Genomic DNA, 12,569 nt, shown 5'->3' with positions numbered 1-12,569 from the left:
CCCTCGGCTTACTTACCTTCTTACTGAGCCCTAGTAATCGTGCTCACTCAGCAAAATTCCACATGCCAGGTAACACTGATGGGGACTGGTGGAGACGGGGGACATATACTGGCACTCACAGAGCTGACAGGGTGACTGCCTCGTCTGCCAGTTTACTTCAGTTTGCTTTGGAACCACATCAGCTGAGCCAGGCTATTTCAACCTCTTACTGAAGAGGCATCCACAGCATACTGCCCTTATATATATGAAAACAGCACTCCTGTGCTCCCAGCTTTAAAAAGAAAAACAGTCATCGTTGAGGATTGAATGGCCATGTGTAAATGTGTACATTGTGCCTCTATACACAGGAGGTGCTCATTATGTGTTTTTCCCCTTCCCTTGATTCTTCCCTTCTACCACACTTATGGAATTACACACGGCTCTTTTATATGTGTCATCACCTCACGTGGCCCTCTTATTTACAGTCCTCCTAAGCCTCTCACCTTTAGCCCTGGTAAAATGGAACACTTCTGCTTCTCTCCTGTTTAACACTTCATTACCTTCATTTACTTGAATTCATTTGCCTCTGGGTTAGGCAGGACCTAGCCTGAGCACCATTAGATACCCAATCAATACTCACATGAATTAAAGGAACCTAGTTGTACACCACCCACGGGACAGACGTAAACCAGGCCTAACTGCACAATAAAATGGGGGCCGGTTTTAGGAGCTGGCTCCTTGTCTCACTCTAGAGCATTTCAGGAACGGCATGCAGCCACCCAATCCTGTAACATAACAAACTCTGTAAATACACACTTTAAAAGGTGTGTTCTATAGCTTTAGGTCTCAGAGCCACAGAGCAGCTAACATGCTTTTAGCACTGGCCAGCCATGTTTGATGTCATAAACACTGGGTCTGAATCTCATACCTCGGGAACCAAAACAAGCAGCAGGCTGCAGTGGTTCCGAACACTCCTCTGGAGCCAGACTCCTCTGCTCAGCGGCTCCGCCACTTGCTGTTGAGACCACGGGGAAAGCTACTGGCTTCAGTTTAACTTTGGTTTCCACTTCTGTAAAAGTGAACATAACTGTACCCACCTCACAGGGCTGTGAGAATTAAATGAATTAATATTTATCAAGTACTCAGCACACAGAACTTCAGGTGTTTTAAGAATAATAAAACCTAGTAAAACTGCTGTCAGTTTTGGCACCATACTCAAAGCCCAGGCTGGGCCTTTCCCTCCATTCTAATTCTTGGAACCCTGCAAGTTTTGTTTTAGGTAACTAACATTTGCAAACATACCATGTGTCATACTACGTGCTAAGCGCTCTATAGCCTAGTCAATACCTCATGTAATACTTAACACTTAGGGACCAATTTAATCACCATTTAATGACTGAGAAAATTGGGGCTCTGAGAGGTTAAATAACTTGGGTTAAGTCACAGAGCTAGTCAATGAGGGAGTGGGATTCAACCCTGGCAGTCCAATTCCTATGCATTAATGACAATGTTTCTAAAATGATTTTCTTGGCAAATGCTATAGCCTCGGGTGTGGAAAGTGTGTGGAACAATGGGAGGTTGAAAAGTGGGTGGAAACAATGGGAGGTTCTCCTTGAATGACTCTGAAACAAGCCTTCCTAAACTAAACCAGAAATGCATGGGAGAAAAGGACAGAAAGTGGCATGTTAAGGAGGTGTATAAACTGATGCTTACAGGGTCAGGGAGGACAATTTTTCCTTTTCCCCTTCTAGCGTCTCTGGCTGGCCTAATAATTAAATTGACATAAGATTAACAGGAGAAAAACAAAAGTTTAGTAAAACGTACACATGAGAGAGACCCAGGAAAACTAACTCCAAAATGGCAGAAACTATCACCGTAACTACTATTTTCAGCTAAAGACAAAAGCAGATATTGGGGCTGGGAGGTCAGTTATGGACGGTTACCAGGAAAAGCACAGTAAACAACTGTGAGGTGGCTATGCAAATTTACGTCCTCACCTTCTCCACTGATAAGTTTCTAGAGTTTCATCCTCCTCTTCTTGGTAGAGCAAGGGAGACACCCTTACAAATGGAGATTTCCCTCACAACTGTAAATCTCTCTTACAAAAGGGTAACTTAAGTTTCTTAAAGATAACCAGCTTAAAATAACCCTTATGCCAAAGAGGCATATTTTGGGGTGGCAAATTCTGCTCCCCTACAACAGCCATTCTGATTGGACCGTATGTGTGCATCGCTTGAGTATATCCTACTCATCCTGAATTAAAATGTTCCTTCTAAAAGCAATGAGTCATTCATTTTTTTTAAAATTGAAGACCAAGTCAAACAAGACTAGAATGTTCCCTGTGAGGTTCTACACTTACTCCATTAATGCTGCTTTGGCTCAAAACATTTTTACAACTTATTTGAAACTGTCCTCAGAATGAACTTTGAGAGAATTAAGCCTCATTTTACAGTCACCTCATGTTGGATGGATGGACAGACCCACACACACATCACCCACCTTATGTATCAGCTGGGCTCCAGATGATGCCTTTGGCCATTTCCAAAACTGTAATCCATCAAAGGGTGAGTAGCCACCCCCACAGAGGACCATTCTAAAGAATATGCCAGAGGGATGCTTGCTAAAATCAGCTTCTTTACCTTACAGATATCTATTTTATGTAGAGAGAGAGAGAAATTATGCTTAGATTACCCATCAGTTAAAATTATAGGAGAAACACTCCAATCACAAGCCCACATTGCCAATAAAATATTGCAACCTTTATTTAAAATAAAACACAAGTTGGCAAGCCTTGTGAGACAACAGGCAGACAGCATTCCCCTTTCAAGGGCCCCATTATTTACATCAAGTTTAACACTGTTAGCAGTTCACAGTCAGACAACAGGGTGAAAGTATTAAATTAGAAAAACAAAACACCTGAAAATATATTACAATAACAATTAAGAACAAATACCTGACAACACTGGTAGTGTGACCCATGATTGATGTGTTTTCAATTAAATCCCATATTGTCTCACTGTGTCCCCTTAGCAATGCACACAGGGGTAGGCCCTCCAGACTTCCCCCTCTGTGCACCCACCACACATACACCCGCAGAGCATGACCTTTGGTATAAATATTAAACAAGTTTTAAAGAATCTGAATCATACGTTTTAAGGACAAACTTCCATCAACCACCTTGAAATGTTCAAACTTATTTTTGCCAAGCAAGCACAAAACCGGGGTTTCTCCACTGATAGTCATGACAGAATCAGACTGCAAAGAAGGAAAAGCGTGGGGTCTACCCAGGAGACGGGGGGTTCTGAGCATGCATTAACAGCTCAGTCGGCCTGTTCATGGCAAACACACTAACCAGGGCACAGCTTCCATTCACCACAGGGAAAGATCTGATTAACTCCTCTCTCACTCCCCTCCTTTCTTAGTGAGCACAACAACAGTGTATGTACGTAATGTGGACTCAATCGCATGTACCCTCTACACAGATCTGAGATATGAGGGTTTTCAAACATACGCCCTAAAGAACTGTTAAGATGAGTACCTCACTGTTCCTTCTAGCTGCTGAATACTCATTTCTCTGAAGGACAATCAGCCTAGTCAGGGTGATTTCTCAAGACCTCAGCAAATTTCCCTCATGATGAAGTCCCAAGAAGAGTGGCCACAGTGAAAACTGGTTTGTCAAAATGGAGGAAGGCTGGTTATCTGGCCCTCATCTACCGGAAACATCTGCCTCTTGGCATTCTTGCCACTTACAACACATGGTACGGTACTTCAGAATTGTACAGAATTTGGATTCTCCACCAATGACCCTAAAGCACTGCAGGATCCTGCAGTACCTTCCGAATCAAGAATAAATTTATGTGGCATATCTGTGTTATTGTTGTTAGAACTGCTGAAGACTAATTGCCTTTATATGTGAAAATTTTACTAACCAAAAGTCCCATTCTGTAACTAAAGTTTATTACATGATTTAAAACTCCTGAGGCTCAGAAGCAAATCTAAGCAAGCTCCAACCATACAAACCCTTGGTATTTCCTTTCTTAAAGCCTGCTGGCATTTGACAGTCCACCTCCACCGTGTTTTAAAGAGTTAAGTAGAATGATCCAAGACCTCAAGCCCTGTGCGTATAGCTCAGCAGCTTGGAATGACATGCAGGATCCGGAAACTTGCTGCTTCGAGTACAATGATGAACGAAGAATCTCAAAGAACGGACATAGTCGGTGTGCACGTGTGTGGGGCCTGGCCTTTCAACTTACAAGGAGACGTCCACGTCCCTTCCCTTAGATGGTCTGCAGGTTTGAAGATCTGCTCACACGCCATCTGTGACCTCAGGCTGAGGTAACAGGGCCTTGCTACTGTGTTCAGGTCACAGAGCAATGGAGAGGGTAAAGGATATAATTTTTCTAGGAGAGGTAAACAATTTCAAACTCATAATTGTACATAGTGCACTTGGAGGGTGGGAAGGGTCCAGTTAGAGCGTCCTCCCCCCAGCTCACCAAGGGGATGGAGAAAAGTGCAGCAATTTACCAAATCAGCACCCCATGTGGAGAGAACATCTCACTGACGGGGGCTTTGAGCCACTGCTACCAAAAAGTTCATTTCCACCAGTTTTAGTCTGATATTTGTGCAACATCAACCTAGCTGACAATCTTTTCTTCTGCAAAACACATGAAACCCATCTTTGAAGGCACAATCCTCTAGGAATGATCTCTACCACTCCAAGTCAGCCCAGAATCAAGATGACCTGCCCAGGCCTTCTCACCTGGAGAGAAACATTGGATCTTCTTACCCTGATTATCACAGGGTGGAATCTTCCCTAATTTCCTGTCCTTTGGATCTAGGATATTGAGTCAGAAGTGAAGGAAATATCATCTTGCACACTTGTTATCTCAAGATACAATAGAACATATACACCTCAGGTGGGTGGCATGAAAACCAGCAGCCCCAGAGCAGAAACTCATCTTTTGGGACATTGCAGTAAAATTCACAAAAGACAGGCTGGAGCTAAGACAGTCACTTGGGTAGATGCTCTGGAGCAGGGTGCAGCTCATTCCGCAGCCCTGAAATCTACCCCCCGCCCCCGCCAAGTCATACAGGAGGGCAAAGGATGGCAGTTGAAGTTCTGGCTGTAACAGAGCTGCAACAAAGCAGGTAACAGTAATGGTTACTCCAGGCACTGTTAGCTTGCCAAAAAAAGCTAGCCTTGTATTATATTTTTAAAAGTCTGATAGCTGGAAAACTGGAACTCTATCCTGACTGTTAAGAGTGGGACAAGTTTCAGAACCAGCCCAAGGCCTCTCTGACCAGTGAGGCCTACAGCAATTTCCCTGTGTTGTCACGTGGAAGGTACAGGCAACCTTAGGGCTGCCTTTCCCTATTTCTCCCCTGCTCCCACATATCCCAGACTGAAGCAGGAATTTACAAAAGAACTGAGCTACTGGCTTGACAGAAGCTAAGACAGAGATATAGATAGCTGAAGTCGATCAATACATACAAAGAAACTCATATCCAGAGAAACTTACCTAAAGATGACTGGTCATAACAGATGCTTGGAGCACAGAGATGGCCCCCAAATCCAGGTAGAACAAGTTAATGTAAGCAAGATGATGAAACCCCAAAATCATCAAGAATAAAAATGTAGACAACCCTGTCAGCTCAGCATGGACTCCTGTGGGAGCATAGCCTGATAGTAACGATGACATCGGTAGCAAAAATGGAAGGGAGTGGGAGAGGTCAGAATGCAGTAGAGCTACAAACTCAGATGTGGCCACCAAAGCAATTTACTCTTTTTTTAAATAATTTAATAGGTGAGTTATGTTCAGCTACTCCTCTTAGGGGGAAAAAAAAAAAACTAAACAGGGATGATGAATATCAAGCTCATCTACATCTGGTAGGAAATCCCAGAAAAGTAATTCCCAAAGTGCACTGGTTCTACAGCCATCCCATCTCTGCCCCCACCCCACCCCACCCCCCAAAAAAACAACAAAACTATGCAGGACATAGGTTAAAAAAGACACTGTCAACATGAACAGGTAACGAGTCTGCTCCCACATTCAGGGTACTAAATGGCTGAGCATGTGCTGGACAAACGTTCAAGGATGAGAGGGCCACACTCTTCTTGAATCAAGGTCCCTAGAAGAGCTTCTTTGTTCTGGAGTGACTACATGTTACTATTTTTTAAAGATTAAACCAGAAAGTTGGTCCCTAGTTTTCTGAAGTTATTCAGCACTGAGCTACAATTTTAGCAAAACACTTACTATACCTGCACATATTCATTTAGCAGTTTCATATTTATAAATGTGATAAATTACAGAGCTGATTGTTCATATATCTGCATTTTCAGGTCCCCCACAGGCAAAAGCTTGTAAGTCAATCAACATCTAATTAACTGTTTTAACTTCTCAATAGACATTAATAATACAACTTTATAGTTATATTACACTTGATACTTTTCTCAAAGTGCTTTCATATACATTACCTCATAGTTATCAAAATGATATGGAACAATAAAGTTTGCTTTTTTTTAAGAAAAAGGAATGTAGGACTAGGTTTTTTAAAACTTAAGTTGTTATTTCTTTATTACAAAGTGCAGATTGCTGTGTCGCTGAGGTCTGTCCAAAAGAATGACCCCATATAATTTTTTATATTACTGAGTTCTACTGAATGCCTGCTTTGTTGCCATTACTCAACATTCAAGTCCCTTAAGGTCAGGGAATGCCAGGAACGTGTGCTTTAGAAAATGTGCAGCACTGTGCAGACTGATTGTCTGAGCCTTTTTTTTTTTTTTTTTGCAGTGTCTCACAAGGCAACAGGAATGGTGGAAAGACCCCACAATGAGAAAGTAAATAAGACCCAACTCTAGCCTTGGCTCTGCCACTAATTAACTGCTCTGAGAATATGGGCAAGTAACTTAACCATCCTCTCTTCCAATTTCTTAAGCTGTAAAAAAAAAAAAAGAGTTGGGGTATTGCTAGTGTTCATACAGTGCTGGGTGTCTGAAACACCTGGAGAGATTCTTGGAAAACACACTGGCTGAGACCCAACCCCACGGGGAATTCTTGATCTGGGGTGAGGCCGACGCATCAGGTTTTTTGTTTTTCTTTTTTTAAACCCCAGGAAATTTTGTTGCACATCCTTGGCTAAGACTTACTGGAATAAGCGTTAATAATAATAGTAGTAGTAGTTAACATTTATGGAGTACTCATTACATGCCAGGCACTCAAGCTAACTATCCTACACACATTATCTCATTTAATCCTTACAACAACCCTGAGGTAGTTACTATTATTATCCCTGTTTTCCAATGAGGAAACTAAGGCCCAGGAAGGTTAAGTGACTTGCCTTCTAGACTGGCTTTAGAGTCTAAACTCTTAACCACTATCTAAACTGTATCCTTGAAGCTCAAAATCTCCATGATTTTGTTAAATAAATATGGGTGGTGCCTTAGGAAAGTCAGCATTTTATTAACTGGGCACTATTTTACTAGCTAACTTGCAACTGAATTGTAAGAAAATTCTAACTTAAACCCCATAATTCAGCTGAGAAAGGGTCTCCACTATAAGAACCTCAATGTCATCTGGAGAAACACTGAATAAATTTCTCAGGGCCAATTTTTTTTAAGGCTGTATCTCTGAAAATCATGATGGAGATCTGTAGGAAAATATACACATTTTTACACAAAGCCTTTTAAGAAAATACTTCACGTAAAGCACAATCAAGATGTATTCTAAACACTGCATTTTAAGGTAGTAAATCTAAACTGAAATCATATTATCTGTGCATGAAAAGACTGAAGGTGTGGTAACCCCAAAGGTATACAATACGTATAACCACTTTAGAAAGTTTTCAACACCTTGTAGAAGGGCTTTTGCTATCTGCTTTGTTTTCAAACTAGATAGAATTAAACTACATTTTTAGTTTCTAAAAGCAGTTTTCTCTGCTTTGAATTCAAACTTTTAAATTTACCTATGGTTATTTAAAAAAACTGGTCCTTTTCAAGTAGATAATGGAAAAAACCTAAGTTACACTTTTATAGTAAGTTGACAGTGCCTCTTTAACCTGAACCCTGAGCCCTCAACTCCTGAAGTTACACAGTTAAAGCATCACGTGGCTGGGTGTGCTACAACAGTCAATGCTACTCTTGACAGTGATGAGAAAAAAATCCATTCTATTCATGAACTTACTGAGCACCTACTGCGGAAGAGGCAGAGCCAGGTGCGGCACCTGAGAAAGACCCAGCCCCCACCCTCAAAGACTGTTCTTCGATGAGAAAACCAGGGAGCTTAAATACACTCAGTAGTGTTCCTCCAAGGCTTATTTTCAGAGCACTCAAGGAAAGATCCCTTGCTTTAAAAAAAAAAAATCCCCTGAAAAACAATTAGAATCCCTCAAGTTGCATCCACAATGACAGGGATAAACTTAAAAAGCAGCATAACAATATTCCAAAGTTTTAGCTTTCCCTGCCCCACCCTTAAAAGGCTAATTGCTAAAACGATTTCAAGTTTATGGAAATATATGATGAAGGAGAGTGGCAAAGAAGAAGGTAGGAGGACTGTTGGTTTTTAAATCCAAGTTAAAGGGAACTCTTCCAACCATCACAAGGAGATTAGCCAGATCACTAGTTGCCTGTGCTCCACCTGTAGGTAACAGACAGACAGGGATCACCCAACCCCTGAAAGGAATGCCCGGTATTGTCTCCTCCCTTCTTATCCTTCTCTTGGCCTGGGACTCCTCTGGAACACCCACGGTAAGAATCAGTTCCTTTCTTTCTAATGAAAACTAAATTTCCTCCTTGGTCAAAGATGCCAAACTCTATCCAAAACGCTTTTCCCCCCTTAGTATTCTAGCCCAATTAGTATAATCTCAGCAGTTTTAAATTTCATTATCTGCTGCTGAGCAAAGAAGAGAATGAAAAAGTTGTATTCATATATAACAATACTGCACTGAAGAGCTTTCCAGAGAGGCTCTCAAAGGGATAACCATACACTTATTTGCAAAACACCCTTGATAACATGTATCATTACCTCCATTTAATAGATTAAGAGACGGGGCTATGGCCTGACAGTGGATCGATGACAGAGCCAGGAAGAAAACTCACTGTTCATCAATGTTGAATTCCTATCTTCCTAAGTTAATATTCCTTTAGGAGGAAAAAATAATGTATTTTTTTTATATTGCGTTCTCCTTGGAGGCAGGAATGGAGAGGGCATAAAGTTTTAAGAAGAGAATGAAGTGGTCACTGGAATTAGACCTGATGTTGAAAGTATTAATAATATCTAACCAATTAGACTTGGTTCTAAATTAAGAAGCGATCCTAATTAACTTCCATAACAATAACTGAATAGGGAAGGAAAAGGAATCATTAGGTTTCTGGGATCTAATTGGTGTCCCCCGAAAATAACTTGCTCCTTCAACTATGCATTCTTAAAATAGAGGTGAAATGATAAAATAAATATCAAAGAATATTCCCAATATGATCTTTACAAACAAGCACAACAATTGGCAGGGGGAGTATGTGAGAGGAGAAAAGCATGTGAGAATAATTTAGGGTGATTCATTTGAAACTGTAGAGTGAGAGAATGCTTCTCCCTATTCTCCACCTAGATTGGGTCTAAGGTGATAAGGGAGGGAGGGGAAACAGCCATTAGGACCAAGCCAGCTTCTCCAGTCACAGACCTCTAGGCTGACCACTGGATTTCAAGAAGACACCCTTTCCCTGGCATTTTAGTTGATAAAGAAACATATAGCTGCTCAAGTCCTTTGCCGGTATGTCAGTATGCGGGGGCACTGTAACAGAAAAGGATTCCCCTGTGAGACCTGTACATGACCATTGTTTTCAATAATGTTCAGTGTTGGTTAATGCCCTGAATGCTGCCAGGAATAAAGGAAGACAGCCTGCCCAGCAAGGGGGAGAAAAAAATTACCAAAGAGACTCCTATGCCTATGGTTTACAAGATAGGCACCAACAAGCAGAAAGCCAATCCTGATCCATTTGGAAACAATATATTAGCCTGGGAGAAGTGGCTTCTGCTAAGTAATGTAAGATCTTAGGAGAAGGTTTCAATCTCCCTAAATATACTTCCTAGCATTCTTTACCTCCTGTACCAATTAATACACCAATGGAAAACAGGACAGAAGCATACTGACAGAACCACATTTCCCAGTTTTGCATCTAGCCATCTGATCTGCAGTTCTTACTGCAGCAGTGACCTGTGGAAGCGAGGCTAACAGTAGCTTCCAACAGCCTTGAACAAAACTTCTCTTGGCACATTCCCAGCTTTCTTCTGTCCCACCCAATAAGTTAGATGAGTTGGAGCATAATCACCATTAGTACCTACTGGGGCCCCAAGTCAATTCCCTTCTGTGTGGTGCAGAATGAGTGCCACAGCCAACGCATTGTCTGGGCACAGTCCCTGCGGCCCTGCTGGAGCAGCCCTAACCAGCTCACATCACTCCAGGTAAGAACGGGCTGGATTTGGTTCTTCACGGCACGACATATGCATGTTCCCTGATGTCCCAGTGCAGCTTCCAATCCGGTCCACAACTGCCCTGCCCCCATCTATTTTCCCTCTCCTATGGGTTTTGCTTTTTGTTATTTTTGAGATGAACCTGTAAACGTGAGAACTCAGAGATCTGAGGTACTTCACAGAAACACACTCAAGTATCAGTCTTCCACTTTTTGAAACGAGAACACAGGAAAACAAGTCCCTTTTCCTCTCCCCTCAGAAATGTGTGCATCTTCCCACCCGGCTAACGGTGGCTACCTCTGCACCACATCACTGATTTCCTGTACACATGACAGTAAGTTGTTAAGGACAGGGTTTGCCCCGGGCACACCAGCAGCTGCAGAAGACACCTGCAGCTCCTGCAAGCTGAGTTCCAGTTTGCTCACAGCCTCGCGGAAGGCAAATTTGTTGCGAGTTTGGGGGATGCAGTCCACATAGCCTGAGCAGTAGTCGAGCAGCTGGTGTCCAGTGTCCACCAGCTGGCTGTTGGGCACAGGTTCCGTGATTGCACTGGACAGTAGGTCAGCACATTCCAGCAGGGCCTCCTTACTGATTTTGTCAGCTGAGATTTTCTCAGCCACCTGTCTGGTTTTCCTCAGAGCCACTTTAGTACCTGCTGTGCCATTGGCCATTTTCGCTGGCGAGATGGAAGATGTGGGCAGAGGCACTTGAGGTGGAGGCATTACAGGCCTCCCAGCTTTCCCACTGATGGGCACTGCCCCTGGAGCTGCCTTCTTCCCTCCCTCCTGTGTTTCTGACGTGGGCTCTTCCGTGGAGTCTGAGCACACGGCCGGATGCTGCAGTAGTCTCACCCCTGGCGGCGGGGGTGGGGCACACTTTGGTTTTACCCGGCGGGGTCGGTCCTTGTCTCCAGAGGAAGTGACCTGATGCTCAGACAAGAGCTTGAACTTATTCCCCTGAGAGTCTGTGCCAATAAGCTGCACGTCAGCTGGAGTGTGCTTCAGAGTGGGTGAGATAAGGACTGGCACTTTGTGGTTGTGAGTGGTCGGGAGGACCGCCGCAGCCTTGGCTGGGGCAGCCCAGCCTGTCTGCTCGCCATCCTCTGGGACTCCAGCCATGCCAAGTCGTGCCCCACCATTCCTCTCTCTGCTCTTGGGGGCAGCTGCCACTCCAGCCACTCCCAGCCCTGGAGAGTCCTTCTCTGTAATGGCTGGATCCCCAGAGGGGGTTCTGAGAGGAAGAGCGGTGGCTCCTCTGGGCAAAAGTTTGGCTTTTGGTCTCTCCCTGGTCGGAGCGGCACCTTCCTCTGATTTTTTGGGAAGCATGTCATTGGCCCTATCCACATTCTCTTCTGGCTGAGAAGAGGTGGACACTGTCCTTTCCAGCTGGAGTTTGGACCTCTGGCAGTTCCTGGGAAGGGTCATTGCCATCCTATCCTGCTCTGGAAGCCCTGAGGACATGGAAGATGTAGAGTTTGACCTTGGAAAAGGCTTGGAAGTGTCATCACTGGCTGTGGGTTTACCTGCTCGTAAGCCCAGTGTCTTTTTGATTAAGCGTGGTGTGAAGAAGCCTGTGATGCCAGACCACCCACCCCCAGCAGCGCCACTGCCCCCACCCCCGCCACTGTCGTCATTACAGAGGTTCCTCTGTGCAAAGCTACCCCCATAGCACTTGGGTGGCACCAGATTCGCCTCTTGCTGGGCAGCAGTAAAAGAGAACCCATCAGCATGCTGTAGAGAAGCAACAGATGAGAAGTTACCCGTGAGTTCATATTTCTTGTGGGGCTGATTCTCCATTTCTCGGAAGGAGCTGCTGCGTTTGGGGGGTGTGGGAGCATTTCTCTTTTTCATGAAGGAACTGAAGAAGCCTCCCTTCCTATCTCTGGTGAAGCATGTCTCTTTGGCATCTTCCAAGAGGCTGCTGGGGGACTTGTCTCTTTGCTTTCGAGGCAGTGCTGGGGACCCACTGGGGGCCTGTGCACTTCTAATGAAGCCTGATAAAAAACGGCCAATCAGTAATGTGAAAAATAAGAAGTGACTCATTTGAGTTACTAAGGCTGAACTGTAAGAGTGCTGTTGGCATCTGTTAAATGTCAAGTGTTAGCAGGACTCAGAGGAAACTAATAAA

At 43.7% G+C, this 12,569-nt stretch overlaps 1 protein-coding gene and 1 long non-coding RNA gene across 9 annotated transcripts in view; both read right to left on the bottom strand.

Annotated features, from left to right (window-relative positions):
- Window positions 1-2,472, bottom strand: part of LOC149750510 (uncharacterized) — a 32,458-nt gene extending 29,986 nt beyond the window's left edge. The window contains exon 1 of the long non-coding RNA XR_016393042.1: window positions 17-2,472. This is a non-coding gene — a long non-coding RNA (uncharacterized LOC149750510). The remainder of the gene's footprint in view (window positions 1-16) is intronic.
- Window positions 2,473-2,716: 244 nt separating this feature from the next.
- Window positions 2,717-12,569, bottom strand: part of ABL2 (ABL proto-oncogene 2, non-receptor tyrosine kinase) — a 102,692-nt gene continuing 92,839 nt past the window's right edge. For 5 of the 8 annotated variants that reach the window (XM_022556604.3, XM_022556605.3, XM_089910623.1 and 2 more), the window contains one exon: window positions 2,717-12,435. In XM_022556604.3, the coding sequence (XP_022412312.2) occupies window positions 10,736-12,435 (1,700 nt within the window). In that variant the 3' untranslated portion in view covers window positions 2,717-10,735. The remainder of the gene's footprint in view (window positions 12,436-12,569) is intronic. The other 3 variants (XM_022556607.3, XM_022556606.3, XM_022556609.3) reach the window with 1 other exon arrangement.

Source organism: Delphinapterus leucas, chromosome 1, assembly GCF_059928025.1.
Source record: "Delphinapterus leucas isolate spDelLeu-1000000601 "Yukka" chromosome 1, BTC_Dleu_Yukka2, whole genome shotgun sequence".
Classification (NCBI taxonomy): Eukaryota; Metazoa; Chordata; class Mammalia; order Artiodactyla; family Monodontidae; genus Delphinapterus; species Delphinapterus leucas.
The sequence above is the reverse complement of the archived record's forward strand: the minus strand, read 5'-3'. Positions and strand labels throughout refer to the sequence as shown.